This window comes from Diuraphis noxia, unplaced genomic scaffold (genome assembly GCF_037042655.1).
Source record: "Diuraphis noxia isolate RWA-SAM2 unplaced genomic scaffold, SU_Dnox_SAM2 contig0003, whole genome shotgun sequence".
NCBI lineage: Eukaryota > Metazoa > Arthropoda > Insecta > Hemiptera > Aphididae > Diuraphis > Diuraphis noxia.
Window position 1 is genome coordinate 3,507,205 of NW_028301713.1, and position 14,646 is coordinate 3,521,850.

The 14,646-nt window shown below is 31.9% G+C and overlaps 1 protein-coding gene across 2 annotated transcripts; it reads left to right on the forward strand.

Moving 5' to 3' along the window:
- Positions 1-276: 276 nt before the first annotated feature.
- On the forward strand, positions 277-4,988 carry LOC149056546 (uncharacterized). Of its 2 annotated transcripts, XM_089223555.1 has the most exons (8): positions 277-375; positions 548-694; positions 1,002-1,326; positions 1,426-1,598; positions 1,713-1,994; positions 2,077-2,312; positions 2,534-2,707; positions 4,419-4,988. In XM_089223555.1, coding segments are annotated over exons 2-8 (1,338 nt in total). In that variant the 5' UTR covers positions 277-375; position 548; the 3' UTR covers positions 4,421-4,988. The 2 variants fall into 2 exon arrangements, with proteins under 2 accessions (XP_089079681.1, XP_089079682.1); XM_089223556.1 differs by lacking the exon at positions 277-375 and having other exon boundaries at positions 491-694.
- The last annotated feature ends 9,658 nt before the right edge of the window (positions 4,989-14,646 follow it).

Consider the following 14,646-nt stretch of genomic DNA (forward strand, 5'->3'; position numbering starts at 1 on the left):
TAAGTAACCTACCGGCTATTGAATTTAAAAGTTCTTTTTCTGAAAAGGTACAAAATAAAGTATATTCAATTTTAATGCAACTTGGTATACGTATATTTCAATAAGTTCCATCATCTACTTTCATTAGTCTTTATATAATTATATCTGATATTTTGTGCCGACTGCCGACCAATGAGCTGTCTGACAGTCCAGGTCCACGTACACCTACGTCAATACAATGAGAGGAGGGAGTGATCAAGTCAGAGTCTATAAAAGGCCGTACAACAAATAGTTGAACGCCTTTACAGTCTTGATTTTTACACAGTTGGTAAAATTTATTAAACATATTTTCTTTTCTTTAACCTACACCTATCTACAAAATAAAATATTATACGTGTAAGTATTTTGAAACTTTACATTACTAATATTTTATAATACATTTAAAATTTAAAATTAAAACATTTCAAAATTTTAATTTTTTGACTAAGGTTTTGATTAATAAGTTACATAACCTATGTGAAATTTTAAGAATTATTACACAATAATATTATTTTCCTTAACTTTTCAGCATGGCTTCTATTAATTTATCGGCAAGAGAGCTGTTTGCCGAAATTGAGGCGGCATCGGCGGCATTGAAGGTAGGCGAAAAGTTGGCCACGGCGCATTGCGTCTCCGAGGACTTTCAGATGGGAAAAGGCATTGCCGTAAACTTCAAGTAAGTACATTAATTATAGCTTCATTTTTTATCATTCATAACTTTATTATCCAAAAATACGAACATACTCAAGTAATTATAGTTTTTAATTTATATATTTATCTGATATGTTTTAAACATTTTGTGATGTACTGAAATAAACTGCGCATAATCTGTATAATACGTAATATTATTTAAAATAATAAAAAAAAAAACTGAGAAACTCGCATAGCTGTATAATAAATGCGTTTTATGAAATTTTCAAATATCTTGGGTATTAATTTTTGATTTATATTTAAAAAAAGATTTAATTCTATTTCAATTGCAGGGTGAAGTACGGAGCCCTCGGAGCCCTGATGGACCAAAAGGTCCGGGTCGGCGGTGTGGCGGAATTACATCCGAGTGACGAGGGAGGTAAAATTTATGTTTTTTACCTTGTCACAAAGGTGTTATTCCACCATAAACCGACTCTCCAATCTCTGGCCGATTCATTGAACCAGTTGCGGGATCGATTAATTGATTTAAAAGTAAATCGATTAATCATTCCAAAGCTTGGGTGCAATTTGGATAGGCTGGATTGGTATCAGGTGCGTGGTCTGCTTTCAACCATATTCGATGCTGAAACAACTATCACAGTGTGTGATCCCGAATACGTAAGATTTTTTATTATTTTTTTTTTATTTTGTATTCATCGTAAATAATTTGTTGGGAAATTAATTCACTATTTAATCATAAATGTAATTTATATATAGCCTGAAATACTACCGCATAGATTGGCACCTCTGCGGGTGGAAAACCGAGTGTTTTGCGCCACCAACAATACTGCAGATCTAAGGGAAATACTAATTCTTCCCGTTGACCTAGACAGTGCCAGTACAAATGCAACGTTGGATAGATGTTTATCGCATTTCAACTTGAAGGACGAGTAATTCAAATTTAAATATTTTGATGTTATTTTATATTTCAATTATTCAATTTCATCTATACTGATCTACGTGTAACTAAAATAATGTTTGCATGTTTTAATTTATTAATACAGATTAATTTCCAACGGCGTTTGGGCCATGTTGAAAAAGGGCCACGTCATGGCAAATTATGCAGCTAATAAAAATTTTATTATTTGGTTGAAAGGCCAACACGACCGATATTTCTGCACTTTGGAAACCCAAATCAACGAAACACTATCGTTGGGGCTCCGTTCGTCGATTTGGGTATTTCCAAAGTCAGAAATGGATTATTATCCGGGGTTTTGTGCATTGGTTAGGTCCAAGCTGGCTGACAATGCACAAAACCTCGAGATCATAATTTGTGATCCAAATCTGTAAGTTAATTATTCATCGAATTATTTTATTTTATATTATGTTGTTTGGTATTCATTTTCACTAATTTATAAACTGTTGAAGGTCAATGACAACCATGGCGTCAGGGAAGTGGCCAAGAGGCAGGGCACATCACCGGCCCTCGCCCATGTTGAACACGCCTGGCCGTGGCCAAGTCGGGCTTGTACGTGGTCGTGGTGGACGTGGTGGACGTGGTGGACGTGGCCGATATGGTGAACACACGTTCACACCGTCCACGGAAATTTATTCAAACGCGTTGGAAAAATTAGGCGACACCGTATCGTCGATCGTATCAGTCGGTTAGTTTCAACAGTATAATATTTTAAAAACTTAGGACAATATCTGGTTAAAGTTAACGAACACTGAATAGGCGGAATTCTGCCGTTAAAAACTGTTATCAGCCGGTGTTCGTTGACCGACACTACTTAACTGGAAATTGTAAGAACGGTCCTTAAATTGTATAAGTAATAACATTTAGCTACAAAATAAAAATGTTATATTATTATTATAATACCTATAGTACAAATGGCCACACAAATTGTAAATGCACAACCCGCGCCTGCAGGACCATCGTGGATGAGGAACCCAAATTATATGCGTGGACGGGCACGTGGATGGGCACGTGGACGGCAAACAATTATGTGCCATCATTGCAGGGAATTTGGCCATACACGGCAGTACTGTCCTAACAAGTGTAAGTACCTACACTTATGACTTAAATTTATTATTTATTTTACATTATTTAAATTTTAATGAACCCTTCGAAGGTAACCCTACGTATGGTGTGCCCAGGGTTGTTAAGTTGAAAACACGTTTAAAATATTTAAAAAAAACTTATTGATTTTGTTTTAAATGATTAAAATACATGTTTTAAGTATCAATAAAAAAAGTGTGTTTAAAACAATATGTTAAGTACATTTTGGTTGAAATAGCGTTAAAATAGCGTTTCAAACGTTTTATAAAATGTTTAAAATTTGTCTTTTTTTGTTTAAAAAGCCGCTTACTTAACCATACTGTATTTAAGATCTAACCACCACATCACTCAAAAAAAATTGTCGACGTTTATAATATATCATAGGTTAGTGTGTTATACGTTTCGAAAAATGAAGCTGTATCAATTAAAATGCTAAACGAATTATTATCACTATTTTACTGCACGTCTAAATTAATGTTCCGCGTATTTTCCAATACACTTTTTTGGTTTTTAATATCAGGGCAAATTCAACTATAAGAGCGAGTTAAATTTATTTTTAATTTTCATATTTTTGTATTGTATCAACTTATAACTATCTAGCTTCATAATTAAAATATTGAAAAAACCAACGAGCTAATAGGTAAATTTACTTGAATATTAAAAAACAAACACATAATAAAATTCAATACTAAGTATAATATACTTAATAGTTAATACTACATATTCCGATATTCGGATATTTAGATATTCCATCATTAAAAATATCAAATAAATGTATTGGAAATACGGAATGTATTTCTAACATCTGTATTTCGTAATTTACTTTGATTTTAGGTACCTACTTACAGTTTATTCTAATTTATATTGTGTAGTAATCCTTAATACGTTATGAAACCTTACCTATAAGCTCTTAATATGTATAGGTGAATATTTAATTTCAATTATACAACTGGGAAACTTACAATATAAAAAGTCTCTAATATATCTTTACGTACCTAATCAGTAGCATTTTACATTTTTACTTTTTGAAATTTTACTAAAGTGAAAAACCGAACATTAACACATACACGGGTTTTACATACCGATACGTTTACAAATTCGCAACTGAAATATTAAACGTTCACAAATCCCCAAACAGGCTAAAAACCTACATAGATAAAATATACGACCGCGATAAGGTGACAAGCCAAGAACGCGATAGCTAAGTTCACCGTAGAGCAGTAGTTCTCAACCTTATTTGATTCATGTCACCTATAGCCACTATAATCAAACACTGCGTCACACTAACATCAAAATAATAAACAATCTTAGCTGTATATTTATTACTAGGTACACGTGTTTATCGGACCAAAAGATTAAATATAAATAATACATAAACTATTATAAAGATACGAACTTTGAGGTATGCTATGTACATGACAGTGGTGGTATAGGTGTACAATATATTTATTATAAGAAATTATATGACTGTTTTCGGAAAAATTAATTTTTAAATTTTTTTTCTTTTCTTCTTAAAATTATGCGTCACCCCTAAGCTAGGTCCATGTCACCCCGGTTTAGAACTACTGCCATAGAGATTGCGACTAATGACTTACGAGTTCCCACAAAATAACTGTTTGTGCAAACATGAAATATTATTGTTTATAAATGTCTTGTAGCCTAAAAAAAAATTTGAATATAAATCCTTATTTATTTGTTTCTTTTTTTTCAGAAATCGCGATATTTTAAACACCTATGTACTATTTATTATACCATTTTTCATTTTCATTTATACCATTTTTACATTATATCTATTATTATACATTTTATATAACCTTTTTTAGTTAAAACTTAAAAATTACATTTTTTATTATTGAAACCCATAAGGTTTACAGTATTACACTTTTCAATTATAAAACAAATTTGTAATAATATAATTAATGCATAAGAAAAACAAATGTAATATGTATATTTATAATTATATTTCACAGTTTATATTATCAGGTATATTATATTATACAGTGAAACCTCCTTTAACGAACACCTCTGAATAGCGGACACCTCCAAATAACGGACGGAATTTTTGGAACGGTGAAATGTGTACTCACTGTATTTCACATCTTAATAGCGGACACCTACAAATAACGGACGACATTTAAGCGACCGAGAATATCCGGTATTTAGAGGTTTCACTGTATTGTATACTATGCCAATTGAGTTTATTTGTATAATAGGTAATTGAATAGACCTACATGGCTACATAATAGACATATAACAAAAACCTAACACTCTATTTATTATATACATGACATAATTCTAATATTAAAATTATTATTTTTGTATTATATTATATAATATTCATAGTTGTTATTTGCTGTTAAAAAAACAAATTTACATTTTAAATTAAATGTTTGACTTAACCTACATATTAAATAGGTGTAGGTACAGCAAACATCTATATTGTACTGTGTATAATTTTCAACTGTAAGATATTGTTTACCTATATGTATGTTTTATTGTTTTGTAATGACTTTTGTCGCACTTAAAATATACAATTTTCGTATCTAAATTTGATGCACTTTCGATTAAAAATGGTTTGGAAAACATAAATTTTGGTGTTCATACCGAAAAAGCCTTCCAAAATACACCGCGCAGCCGAAATCTGACAGTATCTGAAACATCGGATAATGTAAATAGTATTTTATTTCTGGAGCCCAAGTCCCCCGAGTGCCCCCTCCAAAATATGCAAATTTTGAATCTAAATTTGTTGCACTTTTGATTAAAAATGTTTTGGAAAACATAAATTTTGGTGTTCATACCGAAAAAGCCTTCCAAAATACACCGCGCAGCCGAAATCTGACAGTATCTCAAACATCGGATAATGTAAATAGTATTTTTTTTCTGGAGCCCAAGTCCCCCGAGTGCCCCCTCCAAAATATGCAAATTTTGAATCTTAAGTTGTTGCTCTTTCGATTAAAAATGGTTTGGAAAACATAAATTTTGGTGTTCATACCGAAAAAGCATTCCAAAATACACTGCGCACCCGAAATCCGACAGTATCTGAAACATCAGATAATGTAAATAGTATTTTTTTTCTGGAGCCCAAGTCCCCCGAGTGCCCCCTCCAAAATATGCAAATTTTGAATTTAAATTTGTTGCCCTTTCGATTAAAAATGGTTTCAAAAACATAAATTTTGGTGTTCATACCGAAAAAGCCTTCCAAAATACACCGCGCAGCCGAAATCTGACAGTATCTCAAACATCGGATAATGTAAATAGTATTTTTTTTCTGGAGCCCAAGTCCCCCGAGTGCCCCCTCCAAAATATGCAAATTTTGAATCTTAAGTTGTTGCCCTTTCGATTAAAAATGGTTTCAAAAACATAAATTTTGGTGTTCATACCGAAAAAGCCTTCCAAAATACACCGCGCAGCCGAAATCTGACAGTATCTCAAACATCGGATAATGTAAATAGTATTTTTTTTCTGTAGCCCAAGTCCCCCGAGTGCCCCCTCCAAAATATGCAAATTTTGAATCTAAATTTGTTGCACTTTTGATTAAAAATGTTTTGGAAAACATAAATTTTGGTGTTCATTTCGAAAAAAAATTCCCAATAACACCGCGCAGCTACACACTTTACATATCGTAAAATGCCATATAATTTATATTTTATTATTTTTCTAGAACTCAAGTCCCCCGAGTGCCCCCTCCAAAATATGCAAATTTTGAATCTAAATTTGTTGCACTTTCGATTAAAAATGGTTTGGAAAACATAAATTTTGGTGTTCATACCGAAAAAGCCTTCCAAAATACACCGCAAAGCCGAAATCTGACAGTATCTCAAACATCGGATAATGTAAATAGTATTTTTTTTCTGTAGCCCAAGTCCCCCGAGTGCCCCCTCCAAAATATGCAAATTTTGAATCTAAATTTGTTGCACTTTCGATTAAAAATGGTTTGGAAAACATAAATTTTGGTGTTCATACCGAAAAAGCCTTCCAAAATACACCGCGCAGCCGAAATCTGACAGTATCTCAAACATCGGATAATGTAAATAGTATTTTTTTTCTGGAGCCCAAGTCCCCCGAGTGCCCCCTCAAAAATATGCAAATTTTGAATCTAAATTTGTTGCACTTTCGATTAAAAATGGTTTGGAAAACATAAATTTTGGTGTTCATACCGAAAAAGCCTTCCAAAATACACCGCGTAGCTACACACATTAAATATCTTAAAATGCCATATAATTAATATTTTATTATTTTTCTAGAACTCTAGTCCCCCTAGTGCCCCCTCAAAAATATGCAAATTTTGAATCTAAATTTGTTGCCCTTTTGATTAAAAATGGTTTGGAAAACATAAATTTTGGTGTTCATACCGAAAAAGCCTTCCAAAATACACCGCGCAGCCGAAATCTGACAGTATCTCAAACATCGGATAATGTAAATAGTATTTTTTTTCTGTAGCCCAAGTCCCCCGAGTGCCCCCTCCAAAATATGCAAATTTTGAATCTAAATTTGTTGCACTTTTGATTAAAAATGTTTTGGAAAACATAAATTTTGGTGTTCATTTCGAAAAAAAATTCCCAATAACACCGCGCAGCTACACACTTTACATATCGTAAAATGCCATATAATTTATATTTTATTATTTTTCTAGAACTCAAGTCCCCCGAGTGCCCCCTCCAAAATATGCAAATTTTGAATCTAAATTTGTTGCACTTTCGATTAAAAATGGTTTGGAAAACATAAATTTTGGTGTTCATACCGAAAAAGCCTTCCAAAATACACCGCAAAGCCGAAATCTGACAGTATCTCAAACATCGGATAATGTAAATAGTATTTTTTTTCTGTAGGCCAAGTCCCCCGAGTGCCCCCTCCAAAATATGCAAATTTTGAATCTAAATTTGTTGCACTTTCGATTAAAAATGGTTTGGAAAACATAAATTTTGGTGTTCATACCGAAAAAGCCTTCCAAAATACACCGCGCAGCCGAAATCTGACAGTATCTCAAACATCGGATAATGTAAATAGTATTTTTTTTCTGGAGCCCAAGTCCCCCGAGTGCCCCCTCAAAAATATGCAAATTTTGAATCTAAATTTGTTGCACTTTCGATTAAAAATGGTTTGGAAAACATAAATTTTGGTGTTCATACCGAAAAAGCCTTCCAAAATACACCGCGTAGCTACACACATTAAATATCTTAAAATGCCATATAATTAATATTTTATTATTTTTCTAGAACTCTAGTCCCCCTAGTGCCCCCTCAAAAATATGCAAATTTTGAATCTAAATTTGTTGCCCTTTTGATTAAAAATGGTTTGGAAAACATAAATTTTGGTGTTCATACCGAAAAAGCCTTCCAAAATACACCGCGCAGCCGAAATCTGGCAGTACCTCAAACATCGGATAATGTAAATAGTATTTTTTTTCTGGAGCCCAAGTCCCCCGAGTGCCCCCTCCAAAATATGCAAATTTTGAATCTAAATTTGTTGCACTTTTGATTAAAAATGTTTTGGAAAACATAAATTTTGGTGTTCATTTCGAAAAAAAATTCCCAATAACACCGCGCAGCTACACACTTTACATATCGTAAAATGCCATATAATTTATATTTTATTATTTTTCTAGAACTCAAGTCCCCCGAGTGCCCCCTCCAAAATATGCAAATTTTGAATCTAAATTTGTTGCACTTTTGATTAAAAATGGTTTGAAAAACATAAATTTTGGTGTTCATACCGAAAAAGCCTTCCAAAATACACCGCGCAGCCGAAATCTGGCAGTACCTCAAACATCGGATAATGTAAATAGTATTTTTTTTCTGGAGCCCAAGTCCCCCGAGTGCCCCCTCCAAAATATGCAAATTTTGAATCTAAATTTGTTGCACTTTTGATTAAAAATGTTTTGGAAAACATAAATTTTGGTGTTCATTTCGAAAAAAAATTCCCAATAACACCGCGCAGCTACACACTTTACATATCGTAAAATGCCATATAATTTATATTTTATTATTTTTCTAGAACTCAAGTCCCCCGAGTGCCCCCTCCAAAATATGCAAATTTTGAATCTAAATTTGTTGCACTTTTGATTAAAAATGGTTTGGAAAACATAAATTTTGGTGTTCATACCGAAAAAGCCTTCCAAAATACACCGCGTAGCTACACACATTAAATATCTTAAAATGCCATATAATTAATATTTTATTATTTTTCTAGAACTCTAGTCCCCCTAGTGCCCCCTCAAAAATATGCAAATTTTGAATCTAAATTTGTTGCCCTTTTGATTAAAAATGGTTTGGAAAACATAAATTTTGGTGTTCATACCGAAAAAGCCTTCCAAAATACACCGCGCAGCCGAAATCTGGCAGTACCTCAAACATCGGATAATGTAAATAGTATTTTTTTTCTGGAGCCCAAGTCCCCCGAGTGCCCCCTCCAAAATATGCAAATTTTGAATCTTAAGTTGTTGCCCTTTCGATTAAAAATGGTTTCAAAAACATAAATTTTGGTGTTCATACCGAAAAAGCCTTCCAAAATACACCGCGCAGCCGAAATCTGACAGTATCTCAAACATCGGATAATGTAAATAGTATTTTTTTTCTGTAGCCCAAGTCCCCCGAGTGCCCCCTCCAAAATATGCAAATTTTGAATCTAAATTTGTTGCACTTTTGATTAAAAATGTTTTGGAAAACATAAATTTTGGTGTTCATTTCGAAAAAAAATTCCCAATAACACCGCGCAGCTACACACTTTACATATCGTAAAATGCCATATAATTTATATTTTATTATTTTTCTAGAACTCAAGTCCCCCGAGTGCCCCCTCCAAAATATGCAAATTTTGAATCTAAATTTGTTGCACTTTCGATTAAAAATGGTTTGGAAAACATAAATTTTGGTGTTCATACCGAAAAAGCCTTCCAAAATACACCGCGCAGCCGAAATCTGACAGTATCTCAAACATCGGATAATGTAAATAGTATTTTTTTTCTGGAGCCCAAGTCCCCCGAGTGCCCCCTCAAAAATATGCAAATTTTGAATCTAAATTTGTTGCACTTTCGATTAAAAATGGTTTGGAAAACATAAATTTTGGTGTTCATACCGAAAAAGCCTTCCAAAATACACCGCGTAGCTACACACATTAAATATCTTAAAATGCCATATAATTAATATTTTATTATTTTTCTAGAACTCTAGTCCCCCTAGTGCCCCCTCAAAAATATGCAAATTTTGAATCTAAATTTGTTGCCCTTTTGATTAAAAATGGTTTGGAAAACATAAATTTTGGTGTTCATACCGAAAAAGCCTTCCAAAATACACCGCGCAGCCGAAATCTGGCAGTACCTCAAACATCGGATAATGTAAATAGTATTTTTTTTCTGGAGCCCAAGTCCCCCGAGTGCCCCCTCCAAAATATGCAAATTTTGAATCTAAATTTGTTGCACTTTTGATTAAAAATGTTTTGGAAAACATAAATTTTGGTGTTCATTTCGAAAAAAAATTCCCAATAACACCGCGCAGCTACACACTTTACATATCGTAAAATGCCATATAATTTATATTTTATTATTTTTCTAGAACTCAAGTCCCCCGAGTGCCCCCTCCAAAATATGCAAATTTTGAATCTAAATTTGTTGCACTTTTGATTAAAAATGGTTTGGAAAACATAAATTTTGGTGTTCATACCGAAAAAGCCTTCCAAAATACACCGCGCAGCCGAAATCTGGCAGTACCTCAAACATCGGATAATGTAAATAGTATTTTTTTTCTGGAGCCCAAGTCCCCCGAGTGCCCCCTCCAAAATATGCAAATTTTGAATCTAAATTTGTTGCACTTTTGATTAAAAATGTTTTGGAAAACATAAATTTTGCTGTTCATTTCGAAAAAAAATTCCCAATAACACCGCGCAGCTACACACTTTACATATCGTAAAATGCCATATAATTTATATTTTATTATTTTTCTAGAACTCAAGTCCCCCGAGTGCCCCCTCCAAAATATGCAAATTTTGAATCTAAATTTGTTGCACTTTTGATTAAAAATGGTTTGGAAAACATAAATTTTGGTGTTCATACCGAAAAAGCCTTCCAAAATACACCGCGCAGCCCAAATCTGGCAGTACCTCAAACATCGGATAATGTAAATAGTATTTTTTTTCTGGAGCCCAAGTCCCCCCAGTGCCCTCGCCAAAATATGCAAATTTTGAATCTAAATTTGATGCTCTTTCGATTAAAAATGGTTTGGAAAACATAAATTTTGGTGTTCATACCGAAAAAGCATTCCAAATTACACCGCGCAGCCGAAATCTGACGGTATCTGAAACATCGGATAATGTAAATAGTATTTTTTTTCTGGAGCCCAAGTCCCCCGAGTGCCCCCTCCAAAATATGCAAATTTTGAATCTAAATTTGTTGCCCTTTCGATTAAAAATGGTTTGGAAAACATAAATTTTGGTGTTCATTTCGAAAAAAAATTCCCAATTACACCGCGCAGCTACACACTTTACATGTCGTAAAATGCCATATAATTAATATTTTATTATTTTTCTAGAACTCTAGTCCCCCGAGTGCCCCATCCAAAATATGCAAATTTTGAATCTAAATTTGTTGCACTTTGGATTAAAAATGGTTTGGAAAACATAAATTTTGGTGTTCATACCGAAAAAGCCTTCCAAAATACACCGCGCAGCCGAAATCTGACAGTATCTCAAACATCGGATAATGTAAATAGTATTTTTTTTCTGGAGCCCAAGTCCCCCGAGTGCCCCCTCCAAAATATGCAAATTTTGAATCTTAAGTTGTTGCCCTTTCGATTAAAAATGGTTTCAAAAACATAAATTTTGGTGTTCATACCGAATAAGCCTTCCAAAATACACTGCGCAGCCGATTCGTCCGTAAACTCATAAATATCATATAGTTGTTATCGTATTTTTTTTCTAGTGCCCAAGTCCACCGCGTGCCGCACTCGAAAACTACAATTTTCGTATCTAGATTGGTTGCCTTTTCGATTAAAAATGGTTTGAGAGACATATTTTTTGGTGTTCGTTTCGAAAAAACGTTCCAAATACACCCTGCGCCCGCCCGACCTGTATTACCGTAAAATTTCATATTCTTTAACTTTATATCATATTATTTTGTCAGTGCTCAATTCCACTTTGTGCCGCACATGGGTACATTTTTTAGCTGCGTTTAATTCCTTTTCGATTAAAAATGTTTTGGAGAATATATATACTCACCTTATTCCCGCTGATATCACATAATATTATGAAACCTACTCATATTATAGTATTAAATTACAAGGGTTCTAATTTTTAATATAAATATGGAGTGTTATTATCTATTTTTATTGGCCGTAGTTCGTTGATGAGATAATTAACAAGTAATATTAGGTAAATATATTTATATGTATATATTTTTTACAAACTTATGTTTAAAGGCAATACAGCTTAATCCAGTGGTATTTGAAATGATTTGTTTTTGCGTAGTTCCAATGAACATTTCTAATGTAATTTTTTAAGTTTCACCATTAGGATTATTTATGATTTTCATTGAATTACTATCTATTATAGAACTTTAAGTTTCTCTATACTATGGAGCTATATTAAAAATTTGATCTTCATATCTTTTTAGAGTTGTATAATTTTATTAGAATGATCTAGATGTTTTTAATTATTTATGAGCATAATGCGAGGTCTTTAACAGATAAAATAGAATCAACTTTATTGTTATTTTTAATATAACTAAGTTTTATTGGGTTCTGTAATTAATCGAATGACACTAGATATCTTTACTCATTCTACAATCCTGTTTAACCAAAATACCATGTTAATTTTGTAGAATATTATACAATTGTTGATAGGATGTTGCCGAATTGTACAAACTTTGTCTTCTTAGCTTAATTTTATCAACTGTTTCTAATTCATCCGTTGAAAATTTAGATACATTTTTTAATAATTATATTTAGTGAATAGTATTTTACTTTTGTTATATCATTTTGAAATATCATATTTTTACAATATTTTAATCGCTTCGTTTTTTAACACACTATTGATAATAAAATGTATTACCCATTAACATTATACCTCTTGTAATGATATTGCCTTTTTAGTTTTTATGCATGCATTGTATAACGATTTAATGGTTATATTTCTCAAAAATAAAAAATAGTTAAGAGAAAATCCAACATTGGTATATATAATAGTAGGTGATGTTTTGTAAACTTGTATTTTTTTATAGCATAATGTAGTTAATTTTTTATGTTACTAGTTCAAAAGAGTTAAATACTTTAAAATGTTTCATTATGTTATATTTTATAACAATGATAACTATTTTTAAAATTAGGTAGGTACATAATGTGCATTATAGATTTTATTGCTTTAATGTAATAATAATTATCATTCATCCATCGACCACCTTGAATTCTGAATTCTATCTGAAAAATAAATATTTTTATTATAACCCCTTATAAGACATGAATAGGCAATAGAGTATGCAGGAATGCGGTTACCTATCTTATCAGTGTTGATAAGCGCTCAACGTCCGGGAGCTAACTTCACAGACATATTATAGCCTATAGGACGTCCGACGTAGGACGTATTGTAATAATGTAATAGTCATGTTATAAACATAAAACATGCCGTGTTGCTGGCGCTGTAATAGATATGTATTTTGTAAGCAAACATTGACAGTGTCACCAATGGCTAATCAGTTCATGTTTGGTTAGACTGTTAGGCATAGAAAAGAGATTAAATAGAAAGGCGACTCCCGTGAAACGTTTTGATACTAAGTTCGATACTAGCGCTCCCGACGGTTGTCTTAATTACTAAACAATCGATTGTCAACCATCGATATTACTGATAGAATATCGATATTTATACTATTGTATCGATATAATTGCTATCGAAATTATTTTAAAAATTAAGAATAAAATTTTCAAATATTCTAAATAAAATAAAATAATATACTCAATTCATTATGTCAATAAATATTTATTAAGTCATAAAACATAAAATGTATACAATTATTTACATAGTACAAACATAATTTTTGTCATAAAATATTAGAATATATACAATTATTTACAAAGTACAAACATAATTTTTGTCAGGGTTATAGATTTATACATAATAATATCTACGTAAATATTTAATTAAAAACATCAAAATATTAGTTCAAAATACAACTAATTATTTACTATTTTTTTACATTGTGTCATTGTTATCATAAAATACAATTAATTTAATACAGAGGTATTTGCTAAAGGTAAATTAATGCAATAATTTTGTCTATACATAATTAACATTTTGCCGTAACAAAACCCTTTTTTTTTTTGAATATTTATCATGATAAGAAATAGCAGCAAGTTTTATAGGATCAGAAGTGCAGTTGTTTTTTTCTCCTTTACTCAAAATACGATTTATATGGTTTACATAGGAATAAATTAATAGTTTACAAGCTGTTTTGAGAAAAATTTTAAATAAATCATGTTCACTGCAAACTAAATTTTGGATAGGCACATTCTGAGAAACAAATGAATACAATTCACCAAATGCATTATTTTTATATACATACTTATGGAAATTAGAATTAAACAGATTTATTATCAAACTGTACACATCTATTGTTTCTTTATCCGGGTAAAATAAGTGACATTGTGAATATTGGCGTTCTTGAATTAAAAAATGTTCATCCAAAGGATAAGTAGCACAAAGTTTTGAAATGCAGGTAGAACAATTTTTAGTCAATTGCTTTACTTTTTTAATAATCCACCCACTAACATAAGCTCTACTGCCAGAGGTTATAATATTATCGTTATTGGGTGGCATTGACACTAAAGTAGTTTGTAATTGGTCATTACAATCAGCTTCTTCAACAACAGATTCAATTGGTATTTCATTGAATAAAAATTCTTTTAAATTATCTAAGACTCCATCGCAGTCGTCGTCTTCACAGTTTGCACCAACGGAAT

What these genes read in the sequence shown, in the direction of transcription:
- LOC149056546 (XM_089223555.1), top strand. Translation starts at nt 549, where the DNA reads ATGGCTTCTATTAATTTATCGGCAAGAGAGCTGTTTGCCGAAATTGAG. An exon ending in CAGTGTGTGATCCCGAATAC is followed by an intron (nt 1,327 to 1,425) that starts GTAAGATTTTTT and finishes ATTTATATATAG; the next exon opens with CCTGAAATACTACCGCATAG. An exon ending in ATAATTTGTGATCCAAATCT is followed by an intron (nt 1,995 to 2,076) that starts GTAAGTTAATTA and finishes AAACTGTTGAAG; the next exon opens with GTCAATGACAACCATGGCGT.